General features: G+C 30.1%; 1 protein-coding gene across 1 annotated transcript; it reads right to left on the reverse strand.

Annotated features, from left to right (window-relative positions):
* Positions 1-726: 726 nt before the first annotated feature.
* Positions 727-22,913, reverse strand: LOC127131008 (uncharacterized). The gene is made up of 10 exons (XM_051059956.1): positions 22,872-22,913; positions 22,378-22,542; positions 22,141-22,198; positions 19,518-21,063; positions 19,214-19,463; positions 18,823-18,900; positions 18,622-18,731; positions 18,410-18,488; positions 18,247-18,311; positions 727-805 (listed from the first exon to the last, which is right to left on the reverse strand). The coding sequence occupies exons 1-10, from the start codon at positions 22,911-22,913 to the stop codon at positions 727-729; spliced, it is 2,472 nt and encodes an 823-aa protein (XP_050915913.1).
* Between the last annotated feature and the right edge of the window lie 3,242 nt (positions 22,914-26,155).

The raw sequence follows: 26,155 nt of genomic DNA on the forward strand, positions 1-26,155 counted from the left end.
AGTCCATGCCTTCCCCAAAATGCTTATAAGTAGCTGTCACTTTCCACTCAATTACAAGCTTTAATGATAACTATGTAAATTCGAACAAGATGAAATAAATGGGTAAATATCACTTCACATATATTTCTTGTTATCTTTTACATTTATAGATAACTTAAGTTTCACTATTACAGATTGAGTTCACTTTAGATCGTTACATTTAGTTGCGAAGACAGATTTATAAAGAATATGTGAGTGTTGTCTTTCTATTGAAATATACTATTATAAATAATATATTTTATAACAAAATTTTCACCTATCAAATAAAAAGGTATAATTCTAGAACGTGTCATGTTTTATTTCTGTTAAATATCATATATTGTCTTAGTTTTCGAATATAACTAAGGAAAAAAATAATTCAAAATAGACTTCAAATCCAAAGAAATGCAATTTATATTTTTATTTCTTTAAAATATGTATTTATTTTATTTTATTTTATATTTATAAATTAAATGCTATATTCCTTCGATTTCTCAAATAACTGAGGGGTTAGATAATCATATTTTACTATAAAAACACTCGTTCATTAACTTTCCCCCTAAACTCAACTCATATATAACCGGTTCAAAATCGTGCACATCATTATTTTAGATAGATATCAAGATAGAAAAAATCTTCAAATTTTTGTGTTGTATGTTGTTCTTCTAACACCAACTTTATGCAAAATATTTTTTTTGGTATTCAAATCTATCTCACATTGTTGTTATTGTTGTTGTTGTTGTTTCCACCTCTTGCAAGATCATCGTTATATGCTTGAATAACCTTCCTATATTGTCAGTAAAAAAACACTTTATAATTTATTGTTTTTCTCGGTTGACAATATTGAGAAATTTACTCCTAAACATACTGTAAATGCAAGCAATGTTGTTGTTTCACAATACAAGATCTTGAAATATTTGTTTTGAATGTAATCCTTTATTTGAATGTTGTATCACAAAAAAATGGTGAATGGTAAAAAATTGAAAAAGAAAAAAATACATGTTACTTTCAATTATTTATCATTCACCATTTTGTTTTGCAAGTAATATGTTACATCAGTTCTTTTATAAAGCCGAAGGGAAAGTTCCTATTTTTTATTTAAAAAAGAAATAATATTTTCCCTCGACTTTATAAAAGAACTAAGGGGTATAGGTACTCAGTTAACCTACAATGAATCCATGTCCTATATTCATAAAGTAAAAACGCTCAAGATATTTCAACACATCAATCCATAAGAAACTCTGTTGAATATTATTATGGATAATTTTACTTAATTAATTAAAATTAATATTATATCAATTATTTATTATAATGACTGCACTTTATTTTAATTAATGAATATTGTATCGGGCCTTATTGTTGAATAACTGTGATAGGTTGGGTTGTTCTTTCTAGTTAACCAGTTGAGAGGTCTATACCCTCGTCTGGTGGTTACAAATTTGTTTTTCTAAGTTATTCTTTTGTTTTTCTAGTGCACGAGAATAAATAAGAGAACTTTATTCTATAAAATATCGTTGATTGACATGCTTAATGTGAATGTGCGATTCATGTTAAGGTTTACAAAGTATCCCGGAGGAGATTCACTGGACTACCCATTCGCCTCCAATTTTCCTAAACTTATGGGGGCAAATCGAACCTAAAGCTTAGTGTAAACACACGCTTTGAAATTTATTGGTGCCAATTTCATTATACCATTTTCATCTTCTTCTTGTTCATGTTTTGCAGCAGACCTCTAACGCAAGATCTAATATATATAATCAGGATCAAATGACATAAATGTGTCAAACTTAATAACATGACACATTCGATAACTCTTTACCGCCTATTCGTATAACAAAATCCACTATTAGATTAAAATCTATTATCATGTAAATCATGTTTATAAAATTTAATATCAATTGAAAATCATTTGACATGTTAACAAGATACATAAAAACGAATGTCTTACAAAACTTTATGGAAACCGTTAATTTTTATCATTCTCTTTAACATATCAAATATTTTTTTATTAGTGTGAAATTTAATAGGTGTGATCTGTATGATAATAACTTTTAGTCCAACGATGAATTTTTTTATAGGAACATATAGTGAAGAGTTATTGAAGATGTTATATTACTAAATTTAACATCTTGATATATATATATATATATATATATATATATATATATATATATATATATAAATATGGCAATGGAAATCTAGGATACAAATAAAAAAAATTGAGAAGCGGCACAATATAAAACACAATCAACACAAAAAAATGGCAACAAAAAAACTAAAAGAAAGAGACGCAAGCTAAAGAAAATTAAAATTATGAGCACAGAAAATGATATGTTTCTAATGACAAGTATCACCATTAAACCATAAATTTTAAGTTAATATATCAATTAACAAACAATTTTGATTTGTTAGACGTGTCAAATATTTTTAGAGAAGGGAATTAATGCCTAAATAATTATGTTATGTCTTGGCATTATGATAAAAATATGAGTGGCAGGCCTTATTATAAATTTTATAACAATTAGAGGATATTGATTGGTCATTTCTCTATTTTGTACTATTTTTCTATTATGTTTAATATCTTTGGATATTTTTTTTAGAAAACAAATACTTTTATTAAAACATCAATAAAAATTAATTTGGTTAATAAGGAGTTGACGTTTTTTATTTGTATATTTTAAAGTTTTTTAGAGATAGTTTGAACATATTGTTGGTGTAAGCCCTAGAGGCCATTACTTTGGTACTTGTATCGAATTATTTATTAATAATAAAATATTTTTTCTTTATTATGTTTGTTTAATAAAGTCCCTAGAATAGATAGTCCGTTTAATGTATCAAGTATGACTTAATCATGAGATCACATTAAACATAAGGACACTATTCTTAAAGTATTCGTAGTCAAACTTTATTGTGAGGTGGGATAACATTAAAGCATGAAGACTATTATGTTTGTAGACTGATGATCACATCTCATGGATCATGGATAAGGAGTTATCAAGTCTTAAACATAGGTATGAATATTAAGAGTAATATTTATACCGGATTGACCCACTATGAGAATACTATATAGAACGTTATGCAAAGTGTCATAAGTTATTCTCATGGTGATAATGGTGTATACCACTCTTCGACCTGAAACCACTATGGACCCTAGATGTAGAGTCAAGTGCTTTATTGCTGATCAAACGTTGTCCGTAACTGGATAACCATAAAGACAGTTGATGGGTACTCCACGAAGCATGTAGAGGGACATGAGCGACTTAGATGGAATTTGCCCATCCTATGTAACAGGATAAATGTCTATGGGCCCAATATTGAACTGGACAAGGATGACACGGTCTAGGCCTTGTGTTCAATATAGACATAAGGGAAAAAGAGTAATTATACACATAATTATTATCACAGAAGGACTTGTCAGATCACATGATATTTTTATGTCTTGGGTAGCAGTGATGTGTTGCTAGATACCGCTAATTGTTTATTATGTTAAATACGTGATTTAATATAATTGTCAACGCCGCGAAAACCTATAGGGTCACACACAAAGGACGAATTGATGAGAGATAGAGTAATTAAGGAATACTGTAATGTACGGTTACCTTAAGTGAATTATAGAACATCATAAGGTACAGTGTACTTAAGTAGAATACGAAATATGGTAAGGTACCAAATACTTAAGTGATTTTGGGCATATTATAAGATATGGGCCAAAATACACTTAAGTGGGCTTTTTAGCTTGAAGCCCACCCAAGTGGTTTTATAAATAGAATCCTTGGGTAGAAGCATTGTAACTCTTGCTTGAATTTCGTATCTCTCTCACTCAAAGCCTTCATTCGTGACAGCTAGCACTGAGATTGAAGGAATCCGTTTGTGTGGACTGAGTAGAGACGTTGTCATCGTTCAACGTTCGTGATCGCCACAAGAGGTAACGATTCTATCACTGATCATGCCCATTCGTAAAGATTACTAAATGGAGAAAATTTTAAATTCCGTTGCGCCTTGGATGACATTTCTCCTTCACGTATATCTAATTATTATTTTTGTTAATTTTTTGATTAATTAAGTAACATTTTTTTTCAGGATTTATATTTTATTTTTTTGATAAATTGAGTTTATTAAAAAAAAAGTTAACACATTCAACATAAAATTTTGGTTTATAAGAAATTGACTCAAACACCTTTAAAATTGACGGTTCAATTTTGTATAATCCAATTCACATAAATGTTTTGAAACAAATTTAACTTTTTAAAAATTGGGTCTAACTCCATCGTTATCAAATCGACTTATAAACCAACTTAGTTATTGATTCATAATGACCACCGACGGGTGCCTAAGAAGCTACATGAGAGTGAGCACCTATCGTTTCTATACATGTAAACCATGTGGTTTAATAAATTCTTGTCAAGTTCATGCCTTCCCCAAAATGCTTATAAGTAGTTGTCACTTTCCGCTCAATTAAAAGCTTTAAGGATAACTATGTAAATTCGAACAAGATGAAATAAATGGGTATATATCACTTTACAAATATTTTTTTTTTGATTATTTTTTATATTTATAGAAAAATGAATAGTTGTGCAGATTCTCTTGTTAACTTAACTTTCAATATTACAGATTGAGTTCATTTTAGATCGTTATATTTAGTTTTGAAGACAAATTTATAAAGAATATGCGAGAGTTGTCTTTCTTTAAATTCTTTTTTTATTGAAATATACTATTATAAATAATATATTTTACCATAAAGTTTTTATCTCATAAACAAAAAGGTATGACCGCATCATATTTTATTTATTTTAAATATCATATATTCTCTTAGTTTTCGAATATAATCAAGGAAAAAATTAATTCATAATAGACTTCAAATCCAAACAAATGCAATTTGTTTTTATTATTTTAAAATGTGTATTTATTTTATTTTATTTTATTTTATATTTGTAAATTAAATGATCTATTCCTTAATTTTCTCAAATAATCGAGGGATTAGATAATCATATTTTACTATAAAAACACTCGTTCAGTAAATTTCAACATAAACCTAAATCATATATAACCGATTCAAACTCGTACACATTATTTTTTTGGATGAATTGCAAGATAGAAAAAATCTTCAAGTTTTTATGTGGTATGTTGTTCTTCTAACACCAACTTTATACAAAACATTTTTTTCTAGTCTTTCGATCTATCTCACATAATATTGTTGTTGTTGTTTCCATCTCTTGCAAAATCATTGTTATATACTTGAATAACCTTTTTATGTTGTCAGTAAAAAAAATAGTTTGTAATTTATTATTTTTCTCGGTTAACCATATTGAGAAATTTATTTCTAAATATATTGAAATTGCAAACAATGTTGTTTCACAGTACAAGATCTTGAAAAAATTATTTTGAATGTAATCCTTTGCTTGAATATTGTATGGCACAAAGAAAATGATGAGTGCTAAAAAATTGAAAAAGAAAAAAATACATGTTACTGTCAATTATTTACCATTCACCATTTTGTTTTGCAAGTAATATGTTATATCGGTTCTTTTATAAAGCCAAAGGGAAAGTTCCTATTTTTTTCATTAAAAAGAAATAATATTTTTCCTCGACTTTATAAAAGAACTGAGAGGTATAGTTACTCAGTTAATCTACACTGAATTCATGTCATATATTCATACAGTAACAACGCTCAAGATATTGTCAACACATCAATCCACAAAAAACTCTTTGTTGAATATTATTATGGATAGTTTTAATCAATTAATTAAAATTAATATTATACCAATTATTTATTATAATTATTGCATTTTATTTTAGTTAATGAATATTGTATCGGGCGTTATTGTTGATTAATTCGTGATGAGTTGGGTTGTTCCTTCTAGTTAACTCATTGAGAGTTCTTTACGTCTGGTGGTTATAAATTTGAATTATCATGTTAGGTCAGATTAAGCCTAATAACCAACCATAAGTAAGAGGGAAGTACACTTCTCATGTCTTTTTTCCTGCCTCAATAAAGTCAACAATACCAGTACAAGTACACCAAATTTATATATTATTCCCTCTGTTTTTTATTATAAGTCATTTTTTACTTTTCACACTTATTCAAAAATATAATAATTGTGGTATAAAAAGAGAAATTATGAAGGGTTTTATAAAATTATATTTCATTAATAGTATTAGAAAGATAAATTAACATAATTGAGAAGTGAGAGAATAATAAATATTTAAGGATATAATAGGAAAAATATCATTCATGATTCATTGATATTATTAAATGATGTATATTGTGATACAAAATATTTTTTTAAAACGACTTATAATAAAAAAACGGAAGTAGTAATAATTTAAATTATATATGCTATATTATGTGTCTATTATTACGACTTAAATTTATCAATCGGTATCAAAATCAATTTTAGACATTTTATGACTATTAATTTATTTATCATAGTGTGTGAAGTATATATATGTACTGTGTTATTATGTGATTATTTATTTTACCATCGTCTGTAAAATACGTTCTACTGTGTGATTATTAAATTTCCCTTTTTTTTCCACTATCATGCCAAGAATTTGCATTACTGGATAAAAATTTTCATTACTTCCAAAATATAATAATTTCTCTCTTTACAATATAATTCTTGAAATTGATTTAAAATAGATGAAAGCATGGCCAAAGAGTGGTCATTTTCTTTTTTCAATTATATCTCTTAAATAATATATTTTCTCATAACTTTTATAAGTAAATTTGACATTTTTGATATATTTAACTGTTAATATATACGGACTAGATACATTTGACTGTCAAATATATCAAAATAGTCAAATTTATTTATAATAGTGACAAAAAAAATGTAGTAGTACTACTTCCGTTTTTTATTCTAAATCATTTTGAGAAAATATTTTGGATCATAATATATATCGTTTCATAATATCAATGAGTCATTAGTGTTATTTTTTCTATTATACCCTTAAATATTTATTATTCTCTCATCTTTCAATTATATCAATTTATTTTTTCAATATCACTAATGAAGGACAATTTTATAAAATTCTTCATAATTTTTCTTTTTTATCCTACCGTTATTACATTTCTTAATACGTGTGAAATGTTAAAAACGATTTATAATAAAAAATAGAGAGAGTATAATATTGTTAAAAAAAAAATCAAGCATTACTTTTACTCAAAAGTTTCAAAATTGCCATCAAATTTTTTATTTCAATAACTCACATTAATTTTTTATTTATCATAATTGCCAATATTACATATTTTACTGAAAAAAATGTAAATGACAATTATTGACAACTTCTTATTTATTGATATATTTTATATTGCCATTTATTCTCAATTGTTGACAATATAGCTGACCTTTATAATCACAATTTAAATTAATTATAATTTTTATATCTGATTCAAAACTAATTTATTGATATATTAATTAGTGAGCCACTATGATGCTTTTATCTTCTTTTTTTCTCACGGTTTGATATATATATATATATATATATATATATATATATATATATATATATATATATATATATATATATATATATATATATATATATATATATATATATATATATATATATATATATATATATATATATATTATATATATATATTATTTATTTATTTATTTATTTATTCATAATGAATGTTATACTATTCATTAACCTTTAGAATAATATATTAAATTTGTATATGTTATTACGAGAGAAATTTACAAAATTATTAAATTAAGTTACAAAGTTGTTATTCTTTTCTTTATAAGAATTTTTTTCTTTGCCTCTTTCATCTCTCAATCCATATTGTGGCAACATAGATATTTCAATTCTCATAAGTTTTTTATTTGTTATTATTATTTTCTTACAATCTATCCAATTTTTGTCATTAGTGGTGGCTATTTAGTTACATTTTATTTACAATGTCGGCTTATGTTTAACTTTCTCGTAAGCTCCGCGGTTCGTTGGTAAGTAGGCTGACAATAAAGCATTTCACTTCTGACCTCCTTATTAGTTGGAATATAATAATAATAATAATAATAATAATAATAATAATAATAATAATAATAATAATAATAATAATAATAATAATAATATTTAACAACAATATATTAATTAGAAGACTTAAATAGTCTTTTGATTGCGTAAGTTAAGGAGCTTTTGATTTTGATCTCTGTAATTTTTTTTCCGTCAGAGTCTATATATCTTATTTTTGTCTTGGTTTTAATTCCTACAAGTAAATTCCGCAGAATTCCTGTATATTTTGATTTTAGGGACTAAAATTAACACAAAAAATAAATATAGGAACTCAGATAAAAAAAATTATAAGTATAAAAACCAAAAACTCGTTAATTTAGTGGGACCGATAGACTATTTTTTCCTTATTAGAATCTCCATATTGATAGTTCTGGCGCAACATGTCTTTTAACCTTATTTTGTTTTCAATTTATTAATCTTTATTCTCTCTTAAATTTTAACATGTATAATTACTCTTATTAATTAATTAATTTAAAAAAAAATGAATTAAAAATATTATAAATATAATATTTATTTTCAAATTTTCTATAGTACTTCATACAATTTTAATGATTTCTTTATATGTAATATTCTACTAGTCAATTAATCATACTTAAATAAAACTTAAACTTGTATATGTAATAATATGTACTAGCATGATAAAATGTTATCATATTCTATTAAACATAAATATTTTAATTCATGTTACTTCGCCTATCGCAAGCACAATTGCACGAATCTTATATCTTAGTTGCATGATTGATAATTATTTTACTACTAATTAACTCTATATATAAGATAGTAATTATATCATATTGATATATTATTATATTGATATAAATTTTAATTAAGTAAAATTTTATTTATTAATAATTATGATGTATATTATTTTAGTAATAATTATATTCTATCGGTATATTATTTTTAGCATAATTTTGTTATGGTATAATATATTATTTACTCCCATTTATTTATATTCGCCGATTTTCAAATATCCTATCGATATTAGAATTGAGATATAAGTTACTATTATTATTGTACTTTATGTTATAGGTATAAAGTGTAAAAGAGTTTTATTATGGATTATTTTGGCTTCACATACATGGAATTATTTTTCATACATAATTCTCTTAAATGCTTCTTTATTCTTCTGTGACAATCTTTTGTCCTAACTCTGTGAACACTCTAAACGGGACTAATTATAAGGACCGAAAAGAGTCTCTCGAACTTTAGTTGGCCATAACCAATCTTGATTTGGCTTTGAGAACAGAAAAGCCTAACACTATTACTAGTGCGTCTATTAAATCTCAGAGGACTCTTTATGAAAAATGGGAACACTAACAAAGTGTGCCTTAAAGTGATATGTTACACTTTATAAAAATCTATTAGACAAAGCATACCACAAAATGAGAGTACTAAGGATTATCTAAAGTCTGTTCGTGAGAAGTTCACTCGTTTTGACAAAGCTAAGAAGTGTAAGTACCTTTCTCTGTTTGACAAAACAAAGTATGATGGTGTCAGTGGGATGCGAGAGCATATAATGAAGATGGAACATTACTATAATAAGTTAAAGGCTCTCAAGGTTGAAATTGGAGAGAGTACTTTGATTTGGAGGATCCTTGAATCCTTGCCTCCTAAGTTTTAAGTTATGAGAACGTCTTATAATACCCAGAAAGCTGAATGGACTGTTGATGATATGATTTGAATAGTAACCCAAGAAGAGGAATCTCTCAAGAAGGATAAATCTCAAAGTGTTCAATTTGTTGCTTCTACCTCAGGCACAAAGGATATGAAGAAAAACTATCATCAAGGAAAATATCATTCTAATGACAAGAAAAATGGAAAAATGACTCAATATTTTGAGCCTAATAAGAAACCTTTTAAGACAAAGTTTTATAAAGGGAATTGTAAGTTCTGTAATAAGTATGGCCACAAGATGGATAACTGCTTCTTTCTAAAAAGGAAACTTGATATGTAAGAGGATCAGAAGCCTGAGGAAACCTAGTGACACTGAAGCTAAGTTCGTTTGAGAGATGAAGCTAAAGTATATGTGCTAGGAATATGATTTGTTTCTTACATTTTGGACGTATTTTAATTTTGAAATATGTGGTTATGTAACTTCCATGAGAAGAATTTTAATTTTTCATTTCAACTTCGAATGAATGTGTTGGTTATGAAAATATGGTTGTTTGCCTTAAATCTATCGTTGTTGGTTATAGAACTTTTCATGATGGCTTTATACACAGAAAATGATAAAGAAATCATTGAAATGGTTAAAGTATCTTATGCTTCTGCTGTTAACAATTTAATGAATGCTCAAGTGTATACTCTTCCATAATTGTTTTTTACAATTACTTCTTTAGAGAGATACTTGAGTGACTCTAGTATGGATCATTTGAAAGCCGTTAATAAGGTCATGTAATATTTGTAGGGAACCCTAAATTATTAGTAAACCTATAAGAATCCTGATCAGCTTCTGATAATTGGTTATTCTAATTTAAATTATGAAGGTTGCCCTGACAACCGAAATTATACTCTCTACTTAACATTTATGATGATATGGGGAGCTAATTATTGGAAGAGTGTTAAACAAACTCTTACATCTACCTCTACCATGAAGGCAGAGTATGTCGCTAGCTATGATGAGGCTACTTGTTAAGTTATGTGGTTGGAAACCTTAATCTCTCACATCAAAGTTTGTGAAAATATATCTAGATCACTTGTGATATACTGCGATAATACTGCTGTTGTGAATTTCTCTCAAAACACTAAGAGCTCTTCACACTTAAAGCATTTTGACATCAAATTTCATGCTCTATTTGAGCATATTCCAATAAAAAATATGTTTGCAGATCACCAACCAAAGGCTTAACTATTGTAGCTTTTTAAAAGCATATTACCAATATGGATTTGGTTAAGTCATTTGATATTTTAGATTAGCGGGAGTCTAAATTATTGATTTAATTGCTTAATTATTATTCTTATTCTTATTTTAATGAGATGTGTATCAGATGAAGCCAAATTCTACAATCATACGTCTTACGGAATTTAAGATGTTTGGACCATTCTTGGATTATAAACTCTTTTATTTAAATCATAATAATTCATATTCATTATTCTTATGTGAAATGTATGTATTTAGCATATATGATTTGTTTTTCTATCGGATATAATTTCTGTGTTGCTAAATCTTATGTTTCTTATAATGATTTAATTAAAGATGATATTGCAAATAATTGATATTCTAATCATTTTATTATTGTATTTTAATGATTAATTAAAGTCATCCAAGTTGGAGATTGTTGAATATTGTTATGGAAAAATTTAATTAATTAATTCAAATTAATATTATATCAATTATTTATTCTAATGATTGCACTTTATTATAACTAATGAGTATTGTATCAGGCCTTATTGTTGAATAAATCGTGATGGGTTGGATTGTTCTTTCTAGTTAGCCCGTTGAGAGGTCTATACCCTCGTCTGGTGGTTATAAAAATTTACCAAACTAATCACTTTTGAAACAATTTTTTTTGTCAAATAAAGGATGCGCCACTGACGGATGCATTTTAATTTGTTCTTAGGCGCCATTGCCTCTAGAGCATGCTTTAGTGTCATGCAAACATTAAGAGCATGCATCATCCCTCACGCCTCTTGTGTTGTATTTGATTATTATTTTTTTAATTATTTCAATCACTACTACAAATAATATATTTCATGACAAATCTTTCTCCTCAACCAACAAAAAACTGAGGTAAAATGCCGAGACACGTCATATTTTATTTTTTAAAAATAAATATCACATATTTCATCGGTTTAGAAATATAACTGAGGAGAAAAATAATTCATAACATGCTTCAAATCCCATCAACAACATTTATGTTTTCATTTCTTTAAAAGTGATGCACTTCTTTTCTTTTCTTTTTTCTTTTTCAAATATTTAATGAATGATCTATACCTTCGGTTATATTTAATAACCGAGATATTAGATTATGATATTTTACTATAAAATAACTTGTTAATCAAATTTTATTCTAAACGTAACTTATACGTAACCGCTCTAAAGTCTTACGAATCATTCTTTGGGATGAATTGAGAGACAGAAAAAATCTTAAATGTTCTTCAGTCTTGAACAAAACATTTTTTATACCCTTGCAATCTATCTCACATAATGATGTTGATGTTGTTATTGTATTTTTATAATAATCTTTCTATGTTGTCAATCAAAGAAAACATTGAGAAATTTATTGCTTTCCTCGGTTGACAACATTGAGAAATTTATTCATAAACACAATCATTCATTTCTTTTTCATGTTCTCTTTCATGTGAAAGTATTTGTCAAGAACATATTTGCTCGAGATAATGAAATCTCTCTGGGATGATTTCCAAGTTCAAAAAAAAAATTCTCTTAGTTGGAAAAAATAACTTATCATAAATTTGAAAAGATATGTTGTTCTCCTAGAATTCATTGTAAATATGTTATTATGTGTAAACAATGTAATTATAAAAAAAAAAACTTTTTCCCCTCGGTTTTTAACAGAACCGAGAGGTATGTGGTGTTTGTGGTGGAACATATTTTATTATTTTTTTTTCTAAAAAGAAACATATTTGATCTCGTTTTTGAGTAATAACTGAGGTAAAATATAAGTGTGTTTATTCAGTTTCTTCACCGTCCTTAAACAAATCCTTGGCATCCATTTAATAAGTATCAACGCTCAAGACACTGTCATTAGTGATCCTCGTGAAATCTAAAACCCTCATTATAAAAGCATTCTAAATATTAAAAATTAATAATGAAACATTTGATATGAAAATTTTGAAACTTAAAAAGACGTTTATTTTGTCTGAGAAAAGTTCTCAAGGATGGATTACAAGAGCAAAAAATTATTTGAGTTCAAGGTTTGTGTTCTTAAATAATCATAATATAACTAAATATTATTTTATTTATCTAACTTTTTTTTTGTTTTATATCAGACATTTGATCTTCCTCAAGATCAATGAAACGATGATCCCCAACATTTTCTCTTCTCCAAGACATCTAGCATTTATTCTTCACCAGCAGCGACGATGATGAATCAGATTCAACATTTTATTCTCCAACATTTATTCTTAATATTATTATCCATTGGCTTCGTCAACTCCATTTCTGATGCCTCTTTATTCATCCACCACAAACTAAGAGTTACATTATACTTATTAGTATATGTTGATGATATCATTATTACTGGAGTTCTCCTGTAGAGGTCTCCACACTCATCGACACCCTTGCCGCTCGCTTTTCTTTGAAAGATCTTGGATGTTTTAACTATTTCTTAGGGGTCGAAGTGATTCCCTCTACTACGGGTATATTCCTTTCACAAAGGAAATATATCACTGAACTACTACATAAATCAGGCATGATAGATACGAAACCAACATCCACTCCAATGTCTACCACATATAAGTTACTCAAGGATTCAGGCAATCTCCTACCCTCCCCAACCGAGTATCAAGCGCTCGTTGGCAGCCTCCAATACTTGAGCCTTACTCGCCTAGACATTGCCTTCAACACCAATAAACTAGCCAAATTCATGCAGAACCCCAGAACGACGCATTGGACTGCACTCAAAAGAGTGCTCAGATACTTGGCGGGTTCATGTGACAAAGTGTCTTCATCTCGGCGACCGCCCCACTAAATTTCCACGCGTACTCGGATGCGGACTGGGCGGGCGACAAGGATGATTATATTTCTACCACTGGCTACCTATTATATCTTGGCAGCACACCCATCTCTTGGAGCTCTCGAAAACAACGTTATGTTGCTCGATTGTCCATAGAAGCAGAATATAAAGCCTTGGCTGACACGACGAGTGAGCTGCTATGGGTCCTTTCCCTACTCACCGAACTTGGGCACACTCCAACAGCTAATCCAGTCATCTATTGTGACAATCTCGGTGCTACCCATCTTAGTGTTAATCCTGTATTTCACTCTCGGGTGAAACATATAGCCTTACCATACCACTTTGTCTGAGAAAATGTTCAACATGGCAAGTTTCGCGTATCCTTTTTTTCTACCGAGTATCAACTTGCTGATATTCTAACCAAACCTCTGTTTCGTCCTCAGTTCGATTACTTACTATCCAAGTTGCATCTCTCATTCAGACCATACAACTTGCGGGAGGATATCAATAATAATAATAATAATTAGAATTTAATTTTCTTTAATTATTATGATTTGAAAATCTGATATTGACCCATTATTCACTCAACTAATGAGTGGAGAGTTTATAGGAAAGTTGTTTGCCTGACTCACTCCATTTAGATTTACTTAGGATTACCTGGGTTGTATATATATATATGAGAGTAACTAATGAGTAAAGTATGAATTCTTTACACAATTCTTTTCTTTCAATTTCTTATACTCAAGATTTTTTAAATTAATGATTGTTATGTATAGGCAAAATGAGTGTACTTCCAATTTATACAATGGAAACATAGTTAGATTTGGATCCAGAACACTATAATTGAATTTGGGTTTTGAAGGAATACTACCATGAAAATTGATCCAAGGAGAGTTTGGTTTTTGTGCTTCAATGTGTGGTCACCATTTCCTGTAATTTCTTGGTTCATTTATTTCATTGGTCATATTGGAATCTGCAGAGAGGATGCGTTCTTGTTTTACTTTGTAGGTCCTACATTTGTTTGTGTTGAAAATTCTGAATTTTTCTTCTAAGTGGCTTTGATTTTACTTGAATATATGGATTTCCTGATTATATCCTGTTTTTTTGTTTGAGTTTGAAGTTTTAATCGATCATATTGCGGAAACAAACTTGCTCTCTAAGGTATATTGTATTTGTAGTAAAACCATTGATAGTAAGTAAAAAACAATTGTAATCAAACCCATGTTTTATTTGCAAATAATACTAAGATTACATTGAATGTTTGCACCAATGCTTACTTCAAATAGAATTACATGACATTATACAAATAAAATAAATTTAAACATGTTGCAACCTCCATATGCAGATGAAGCATGGAAGCACTTTTATCGAATATATTTTGAATTTGCTACAAAACACAAATATATTAGACTTGGATTTGTCTCTTATGATTTTACTCTATATATCAAACTATTAACATCGATATATTCTTGTTGACCTATCATTATTACCTTTTTCAAACTTTCTCCTTAGATGTGCATGACAAAAATCTAATGTTTTTAAACTCTCTTTCCGGAACCGTTGAATCCAACATCAAGAATTGATGTTTATATAACCTTTAATTGATGATTTAAAAATATTATGGATTAGAGAATGGACTTTCTATATTACTTACGAACAAAGTTTTACGATGTGATTTTCTTTAACTACAAAAAACTTGGAAATTGTGCTAGTTTTATTATGGCGGTTATAAAAACCTTTATAATAGACTTTAAATAACAGTAGTTTAGTTAATTGTGTAATTTACCGTATATAATGGCGGTTTGACCCGCAATTATTTGTAACAATTCTGTACTCATTGTATTCTTTTTTATTCACTAAAGATAACTTTATCACAATTTTTTTTGAAACAAAACTTTATGTTTAATCTTAATACCTCCCTTTCAATTTTTAGTAACACAAGAAAAGAGAAAACATGAACTCCATCTCCCTCACTCATGTAACCCTAGTTTATTGCCACCACTCTTCCTCTCTCTCTACCTCCAATTGCGTGAATCCAAAATTGAAAAGAGGACAGATTTTAAGCTATCCTTTGCACATGATGTTCCTTGAACTAAATAGGTCATCTCTTCAATATCTTTATAACTTTAATGAGTTTTTCAACGAATATATGTTATGGTTCTCCTCTTTCTTTAATAACTCTTTTTCTCTGTCATGAGTTCTCTCTCTTTTTCTCTGTCATGAGTTCTCTCATTTCATGGTGTAATTTGTCATAGAAACTGATTCATTTGGGGATAAAAAGACCACAACGAGTTTTCCCTCAGGCTTTTGCGACTGCCATTTCCTCCGAGAGTGAGTTTTCTATTTTTCTAAAATTCTGAGTTTCTTATACTAATTTGAAACTAGCCATTTTTGAGGAAACTTTAGCCTTTCATCTTTCTAAAAAAACTAATTTGGCCCTTATTTGAATAATCATTTTGTTATAAAAATTATTTAAGTTTATGATTTAATTGAAATAAACTGACAGTGTAAAAGGAGTTTACACCATCAGTTAATCTTATGCGTTGGATATTGAAATAAATTTGACTTTTATTTTAAAAATCTATAAAGTAATACAAACGGATGATGGTGATGAATTGACAGTGTAAATCTTTTTATACTTACCGTGCATAATAATTAATCTCTTAAATTTATTATAGTTTTATTACAATAAAGGAAATTATAACTAATTTTTTTTTATGCGGAAGGCTTAGAAATGAAAATTATTAAAACCAAAGAATAATTACAATCTAACCCACCATGAAGCTTAAGCGGTTCTCAAGAGGTTTAAATAATTGAGAATGTGGGGTGGTTATTCTTCTAAGTTGCTAAGGTGTACCAATGTCAATACTATGAAGTTATATAAAATAGAATGAAACCTCACATTCAAGCCATTTGCTTAATCTACTTACTGAACTCAAGATAATCAATTTTATAAATAACTTTGTACTTCAACTTTAAGAGGGGACATCTTCATTAAATTATATATATATATATATATATATATATATATATATATATATATATATATATATATATATATATATATATATATATATATATATATATATATAAATTGAAATACATTGACAGTGTTAAAGGATTTTACACTATCTGTTAATCTTAAACGTTGGATATTGAAATAAGTTTGACTTTTATTTTATAAACCTATAAACTAATGCAAACTGGTGATGGTGATGAATCGACAGTATAAATCTTTTTACACTGTCAATGCATAGTAATTAATATATATATATATATATATATATATATATATATATATATATATATATATATATATATATATATATATATATATATATATATATATATATATAGAGAGAGAGAGAGAGAGAGAGAGAGAGAGAGAGAGAGAGAGAGAGAGAGAGAGAGAGAGAGAGAGAGAGAGAGAGAGAGAGAGAGAGAGAGAGAGAGAGAGAGAGAGAGAGAGAGAGAGAGAGAGAGAGAGAGAGAGATATTAATTACTATGCACTGTCAGTGTAAAAAGATTTACACTGTCGATTCATCACCATCATCCGTTTAGGGACTGGTCGGAAGCAGTCTCAGATTTGTGACAAGTATCAACTTTTCAAAGGAAAGACTAGATAGGAAAAGCAATATGAGCCCAAACTAATGGTCGAGGAGGAAAGTCTCTCAAGGAGCGTCATGCACATCCGACCATCTTCCTAGATCCCAAGGGAGATGACCACGAGGCTGAATTTCACATGAGACAATCGTCGCCCACTTGTTGACCAGTTTAGGTGAATATCCACTTCATAGTAAGACGTAAAACGAGACGTTTCAACCCTAGTGATGAGAAAGCAAATCATTAGAGCATTCAAGAAAGGTAACTATGGGGTCCTAAGGCTTCAATGATCATCCTCAAGCTACATTCCTGATGAAGCCGGTCGTCTAATGATACATTGGCAAGTAAATATATGGTGGGGTGCCTTCAAATTTCGTCTGATTGAAGGAGATAACATAAAGAAGAAAGCACGCTTTCTAGAGCCCCAAAAGAGGACAGGCATTGGAAACTCAGGACATCTTCCGCCCATAGTAGGGTTGTCACTATTGCGAAAAAAACCGACTCAAATGACACAGATTCGCCATCGAATTTTATTTATTCCTAAAGAGGAAAGGGAGAATAGACTATAAAACCCTTATAAGAAACTAGCGTTCAGACGGGCACTCCCGTGCCCGTCTGCCCGCTTTTTTTAATGTGCACAGCGTAGAGGAAAATAAATATTTGTTTTCTTTTTATGAGCTTTTTACTGTAGGTCGCATTAAAAATAATATTAATATATTTTGAAAACGGTAAATAAAGATATTCAAAGTTATATCGAAACATGCAAAGTAATATTGATACTGTGTAATCAATGACGTTCTTTAAGAGGAATGCCGAACATGAAATCTCTATTCGAAGTATTTTATTTTTCCCTGCAATTTTTTTCCGTAGTAAAGAAAAAATGTAAGACTCTTAAATTAGACTTTTTTTAAAGAAAAAGATAGTAAAAATAATAGTAAGTAGTGTAATATAGCTTTTGCTTACCTTATAAAGATTCGAATCAATTCTTCGTACATCCCTTTATCAATGCGCTCTTGAGATTTAAAAAACTACAAATACATGATGGAATGTCATATTATAAAAGAAATACATTCAAAACACTTGACTCGTTTGAATATAATATGGTTTATTGCGACTCAAATAATACCTGGAGAATGGAGATACTTTGTTTTAGTCTAGATTTCGTAGAACAACAATTATGACTTGTTTCTGAATTACCTGAATTTCTGGTAAATAAGGAAAACAATGGACTTAGTAAATATACATGGTTTTATTTATATAAACCACAAATAGCAGTTAAATTCATGCATTCAAAAATAATCTAGAGTAAATATATTCTTAAATGAATTAAATAAAAACCTCTCCATCCTTTGAGATATTATTTCTCTTTTCACCATTTTCCAAAGTTGTGTTTTATCTGTTATCACCGTGGAGCTCCAACCGATGGAGTAAATTTTCAAACGTTTGACCTGTTTCAATGAGGATGATAAAAATGTTAGTGAAAGAGTGATGAAAGTGCAAGAATTTTTTCCATACGTATTACGGAAAAGATAAATACACCTTATTGTCGAGTTTGCCGATGGATGAAATACTTTGTTCATCCTTCCACGTGTTCCATTTATCTTCAAAGTCTGTTATCTAAAATTTATTGTATAAGAATAGTGAGAATAACTATCACCCCATTTATATCTAACATAAAAGCATAAAATAAATGATTAAGTATAACTTACTTTCATGTCGAAGCAAGTTTCAACATTCTTTCGTCTCAACTCCCTACATAATTGGAAGATTTCATCGTGTTCTAGTTTGGATGTATATTAAAGCAAAAGAAAATTATATTTAGTTATTATCTATCTATGATATAAATAAAATACAATATAAGCTTGGTATGTCGTATAACCAAAATGGGAATCAACGTGTGAGCAATTTTTTCAATGTACTTAATAAATACCTGCGGGTGCGATAAAAGAATTTGTTTGTAGACTACATTTTTTGTGTAGTCACCATCTTCTCCTTTCAATTTTCCTTCCCTGGTTAAAACTCTTGTTGTAGTCTGTGAAACACCCCTGGATAAAGCCACATATAACTGTCCATGACTAAAAACATGTCGTGGAAGATATATTCCAACATTTGGAATGGTTTGTTCTTGTGATTTATTTATTGTAATTGCAAAACTTAGTCGCACAGGAAACTGCTTTCTACTAAGGACAAAAGGCAGTCCATCACTTGCAGATGTTTTTATTTTAATTCTAGGCAAAAAAGCACGTTTTCCTGCGTTGCTTCCTGTCAGGATTTCCACATCCAACATATTCATAAATAAACCACGACATAATAACCGGGTCCCATTACACAATCCATATCTAGGATCTAGATTTCGTAACAACATCAATGGTGCATCCTTTTTTATCTTTAGAATATGAGGTGGCAAACTACCTTGTGCAATTGAGTTTAAGAATTCTTGCTGGTATAAATCATGATTATCTCCTTCAACCTCGTCAAACGATAATAAATTATGTTCTTCTCCTGGAAACTGATCGATAATCATATCATTCAATTTCTGGACATCATCATTTGTTGGTGTCAAAATAGCTCTTTGTACCATATATGGGGCATCCCAACCATGCAATTCTAGATCAGGAAAAATATGTTGGATAAGTACTTGTATGGAATGTTCACCTTCCCATGGGATTGCAATATGTAAAGGTAACCTCACCATGTCATCTGGTTTGGTAGGTTCGACACCATCACCAATGCGAATAAGAAATTCTGCAAACTCTTGATCATGCAATGATCGCATATTTTGACGCAAATGAAAAATCTTGGTATGATTCCATAAATGAGACTGAACAATACACGCTGAAATCATTTGTGCCTTAGTACCTTTTCTTACAACAGGAAGGACTTGACGAAAATTCCCCCCCATGATCAGAACTTTTCCACCAAATGGAGCACTGTTGCTACAAATGTCTTGTAATGATCGATCTAAGGCTTCCAAACAATTTTTGTTTGTCATTGGTGCTTCATCCCAAATTATTGCGGCAGCAACTCTAATGAGATTTGCAAGATCCTTTTGCTTTTCAATACCACAAATGGAACTCGGTTGAATATCAATAGGTATCTTAAATCGAGAGTGTGTAGTCCTACCATCGGGTAACAATGTTGCAGCTATACCAGATGATGCAGTTGCTAAGACAATTTCTCCTCTACTTCTTAAACTTGCCATTAATGTTCTATAAAGGAATGTTTTACCTGTTCCTCCTGGACCATCAACAAAAAATACTCCACTGTGTTTTTGAACAATTACATTCATAATGGTGTTGAATGCAATCATTTGATCATTATTTAACATAGCAATAGATTCAATATCTTCATTGGGGATATCGATCGCTAACTCCTCTTGTATGATACTTGGAACTGCACCTCTGTCTATTGTATTAGGGGGTAAAGATGGGAGATCATAATCATCAATCTTTTTACCGTGCAGGTTTAAGAGTTCATTCAAGTCCTTCAACAACATATTAGTTAAGTTTGATTCCACAACATTGTTAGCTGTTTGATAATCCTCTACCATATGTGTAAAAAACTCATTCCAAAGGGCTCTAACATCAGTAGGTTCACAAAATATTAAAATCGTCACGAATAACCTTCGTAAAGCATATGGCATTCGGAGACTCGTAGCCTCAACCAAACAATCACGAATACTATGATTAGTCTCTAGAAATCCCCTATCCTCGGCTGATTTTTTGAATGTACTGAAAGTCATGCCATTATTTGTAAGAAGATACTCCCAGCTGGTTGGACCTGTGACATGCGATAACAACAGTCGCAAGTAAAACTTATCTCCCTCTGAAGGTGATACCGTATAGATTCTCCCGATAACTTTTCTTGTTGATCGCCTACGATGCCATTCCATATCCCGCTTGTTCCAACAATAATGCTCTGGAATCTCTCTATACAGATACTTTCTTGCTTGTGGATCTCGTAGATTCAATGCAAAGAATTGTGTGAGCATTGTTTTGGAGTTGCGTTCATTATTTAACACATCTGCAATTCGCTGATGATCATAAAAGCGCACTTGTGGAATTTGTTTATCTGTACTCTGTTGAAAAATCATTCTCAACATTCAAATCTCAAATTTCCCTCTAAACTTTCATTTTTCTACAATAATGCTTCTCTCCAAAATTAAAATTAAAGGTGGGATGGTTTTAAATTTCAATTCATAGTCTTACTTGATTTTGTATTTTGAGTTTTGTTATGTCATAGGACTTTCAGGATATTAGTTGGCTTTGACTTTTGGATTCTGAAATCCTGCTAGGGCATTCTAGCCACTCATCTAAAACATGTCGGTGCCGAAACAAAAATGTTTGGATTGTTGATCCTATAAGTTCATGGTCATGCAAATATAATATTGTCGTATCATGAGTAAAACTAAACCTTTTAAAATGAATAAAATGTTTTGATCTGATCAATTTATTTTGTCGTCTGATTGTTTTCTGTATTATTTTATTTATTCTGTTTGGCGTGAAGGGTCACCTACTCGCACTTCAGAACTTCAATTCTCTTCAATTGAACCATGGCTTGATGGAGGCAGGTTATGTTGACCATCCATCTATTTCTGGTTTGGAATCATCCGAAAATGAACATAACTTATCAGTTTCAATGACAGCAACAATAGATGCAGCAGGAAATCTTCTTATCGGTAAGCTTCTCTCTTATGACTATTATATATACCATAAATTTGGAAGCTTATATTCCAAAATTTAAGAGAGGTGATTTTGTATGTTGTTATAGGTTTTGACTATTTTTTGCATTATTATTATGTTTTCTTTTAAAAGAAAATATGTAGTGGCAGTCATTTGATCTCTTGTTTTCCTTTACATTTTTCATAAAATATAACAACCAATATGATTCTAGAAGCTGTGGACATGACAATCCACTAAATCAATTAAATATAATTAATTAAATTAATTAAAGAGTGATTATCCATTAACTAACTACCCTTCAAACATGGTGGCTAACCAATTCGAGGTTAAATGTTTCCAAAGCTATATATTTCATTAAGAATTCCTTTCTTATAAATTGATAAAGATTCAAGAATTAACATGTGAAACTGACCACATAGAGTGAATTTTCAATGCGGTCAACGCGAAGCACTTCCCCAAGATTTTCTGCACTATCTTGTATTTTTTTGGGTGCAGGATAAGGAAGTGAATAATATGAGTATGGGAGCTGGGTCTTTATTGATGTTAATTTGTTTACTTTCACTTTCAAAACATCTCCCTGCAACAGATAAATATTGAGCAAGTCAGTTAAGGACATAAGAAATAGACCTACAATGAATCCTTATAATTATAATCAGATCAAGATTATGACAAAAAGATATCACATTTTACACAATCCATGACATTTTTTTGCAACAAAATATCCATAGTATAACTTCAGTCCTTATAAAAAGCTACATGAATATTCAATTGATTTCTGCGTCTTTCACAATTACCATTAATTAAGTCAAAAATTCAACAATGGAAGTTGATCTGATGACATATCCTTCATATTTAGAAATACATCACCGTGTTTCACCTTAGACAATAAGAACAACTATCTCTAACCTCACACATCTTAATATAACACCCATCACTCAATCCATCCATTTAAACAGACACTGCAATCCGTTTTAGGCCAAATTAAGTAAGTGATAAAACACAGAAAAAGAGTAATAGAAATCAAAACCTAAACCACATAATCCTCCATATATCAAAAAGTTAAATCAATGAACAATTTTCGTATTCATTTCAAACACACTCGTACCTCTTATTTCAAAATGAATTTGAGAAAATGATTTGGTTATGGAAGAGAGATATATAGGAAAAGAGGAAGGAGGCAAATGTGGGGTTGGTATGATTATGAATTTTTCTCCTAACTTTGGCGTGGAGAGAGAAAGAAAAAAATGTTTTTATTTTTGAAATATGCAGTTATCATATATAGTGGTGTTGGAGGAAGTTATTTAGTATACTTGATGTGTTGCAGGAAGTTATTTGATGTGTTCATGGAGGTTACATATTTAATAAATGAGTTTTTTTTTTGTATTTTTTTTAATTTAATAATTGATAGTAATTGTAACAATTGATAAAGGATAAAATTGGAAGAAAAAAAAAGGCCATACCAAAATCACCTATCCCCTTTATATATAGTTATAGATAATACAAAGAAATGTATATGGAAAACGATTGGTCTCACAACCAAATATGGGTTCGAAAGTCGATTACAGAAAGGAAAGGTATTAACACCCCTCACGTCCATGGTACTCCATAGGAACCATTTAAGATATCTGCGTGCGTGAGTATTTATCTTTTTTTTAAGTTTATCTTTATCATTATTAAAAATGGGGAAAAATGAGATTGGATTTTTTATTATTGTGCTCTCCATGGATTAGGGCCCTTGTGCCTATGTATCATTCATCGGGGGATGAAGAATCAGAGTTGCGTTGTTCGGAGTAGAAAATATTTGTGTGTTGGTTGATTTTACCTTGAAGAAGGGTTTTCGGAGTGATGCCCTAAGGCGCAAAAATAAGGCTTGATGGGGTTGTGTTTGTTTTAGGTTTTTTTGAAAAGAGATGTTTTTTATTAGAATTGCACTAAAGACTATGGGCGAAGGCAAATATTTCAAACAAACAAGCCAAGCGTCTTGTGTCCAAAATACTCAGAGTAAGGGTAGGAAAGCTCCATCCTTACTCATTCCCCACCACTTAAGGCTTGTGGTGCACAATTCTAATGATATTTTTATAGTGTTTTTGAGTTTGATTAAGAAAATGCCACTTGACATTGGATCAATGGTTTATTACTTTTGATTTTAAAATGGTGATATACATGGATATTCACAAGATAACAAAGCAAGAAATAAAGGGTCTCATTATAAGGTAGCCCAAGAGAAAGCTTTGTGTGTGCAAAGTGACCTATGCTAACAAGTGGATAATGGTCTTAAAAGCATGTCTCCCTAGGGTAGTGCCATGAATTCCATTCTTACAATAAAAACTGCAAGTTATAGATGAAAATCCAATTTGGTGCATTTGGTCAAGAATTAGGGAAAAGTCCACATGCAAGGGTCCTAATGAAATCCTTTAAGTCCAACAGTTGATCACGGATGAATGCATCTTTTTGTCTTTTGATTTTATCATGTTTTTGTTGTTTTTGATGATTATGTAATGGCAATAAGTAAATGACAAATGATAAAGGATGCATGAGAGATATATGTACAATGATGATTGTAAGATCCCAATTTTGACCCTAAGATCCCTCATGGCATCATAACATTGCATTTGCATAGCCTCAAGGATCCTAAGCATCTTGGTTCCCTTTGCCTTTGGATGAGATCCCTTGTGAATGGTTTGAGATCACTAAGCATGCTTGAATTGTATATTATTGCTTTTCTCATTTTATTCACTAACCAAAAGCACAAAAATATGTCACTAACATCTTTTGTTTGTAGCTTGAGCAGTCACAAGATCCAAAGTTTCTAGGAGATCTTATGTGCATTGATATGGTCAAGAGAAGATGAAAGCAAGAATGGTAATGGTTCCCAAATCTCTCATCCATAAAATATGCCTCCCAAGTATCTAAATTCATCATTTTTGATCAAAGCAAGTCAAGGGGTTTGAGGTTTGTTTCCAAAGGAAACCCTAATTCATTTGTTCATCAATTGTGCCTTGCTCTTTAAGCAACCTCAACCCATGGTCAAATAAAATCAAGGAAAGTTCTATAATTCATCATTTCATGCATATTTTAACTTATTTGAGTGCCCTCAATCATCAATTCATCAAGATACGAGTTGTGGACTTGAGAAGTTAATCAGTCAATCCATCTGACTATCTTGAAATGTACTGAGACCTAACTTTTTATGTGTTGGTCAAATGGAGATGACCCCAAGAGAAAAAATGTTCTTCGGGACAATATGAACAACTTTCATGTTCAGAAAAATTTGATTTGAAGCTTGGAAGGTCATCTTCCATTCCAAGACATTATAGGTCATTTTGACTAAAACCCTAGTTTTGGGTCAACTTCCCAAGAACATAACTCATTCATTTTTTATGATTTTGAGGTGGGACCAAATTAATTGGAAAGCTTAAGATGTCTACTTCAAGTGTTATGTTGGGTAAAATTTCATAATCCCAAAATAAATACATGTGATAATGCAAAACATTATAGGTCACTTTGGACCAAATGCATTGAAATGTGAAAAAGTCCAACTTCAAGTGCCCATAACCTCTTCATCAAAAATCCAAATGATGCAAAATTTAAGTCCAAATTTATTTTCTTGAAAAGATATACAACTTTGATGTTGGAGGCTTTTCCATTTGAAGCATGCATCATCAAAACAGAAGGGCTTGAAGGTGGTTCATTTTGACAAAAATTCTCAAAGGCATATTTTGTACATTGAACTTCATGGCATGTTTTCATAAAATTCCACACTCCAAATGAGTTTTTGTCCAACATAACATTTGCTCCTTATGCCAAGACCTTTCCAACCATTACCCACATGCCTATGTTTCCATTTTGCAAAAGGGATTTTCGAAGACTTGAAGTTTTGTGACCATTTATGCATTTCATGATGAATCTTCATGCACAAGCCAATGCCTTTCAATTTACACGTCCAAAGTTGATTCATTTGAGTTCAGCATGCAAACCATTTGATTTTGGGCCTCACATACGCCTGTACAGGCCCATGCATGGAGGACCCAATTCCCATGCACACGGATTCATCACACTCTCCTTGCAGCTCCAGCTATAAATAGAATGCATTACTTCACTTGAAAGGTAACCTGAAGGCGCCTGAAGTGCTGCAAGATTGAATCCCTAGCCATACCTAAAGGAACAACTCCATTTTTCTCCAAATTTTC

The sequence above is a fragment of the Lathyrus oleraceus genome, chromosome 3 (genome assembly GCF_024323335.1).
Source record: "Lathyrus oleraceus cultivar Zhongwan6 chromosome 3, CAAS_Psat_ZW6_1.0, whole genome shotgun sequence".
NCBI classification, from domain to species: Eukaryota; Viridiplantae; Streptophyta; class Magnoliopsida; order Fabales; family Fabaceae; genus Lathyrus; species Lathyrus oleraceus.

Bases quoted from the DNA above. Each gene is read 5' to 3' on its own strand.
- LOC127131008 (XM_051059956.1), bottom strand. From the start codon at position 22,913: ATGGATGGATTGAGTGATGGGTGTTATATTAAGATGTGTGAG. The intron at 18,732-18,822 runs GTGTATTTATCT...TCATTGAAACAG, and splicing joins TCGGCAAACTCGACAATAAG to GTCAAACGTTTGAAAATTTA. The intron at 806-18,246 runs GTAAGCAAAAGC...CTGACAATATAG, and splicing joins TTGATTCGAATCTTTATAAG to GAAGGTTATTCAAGCATATA.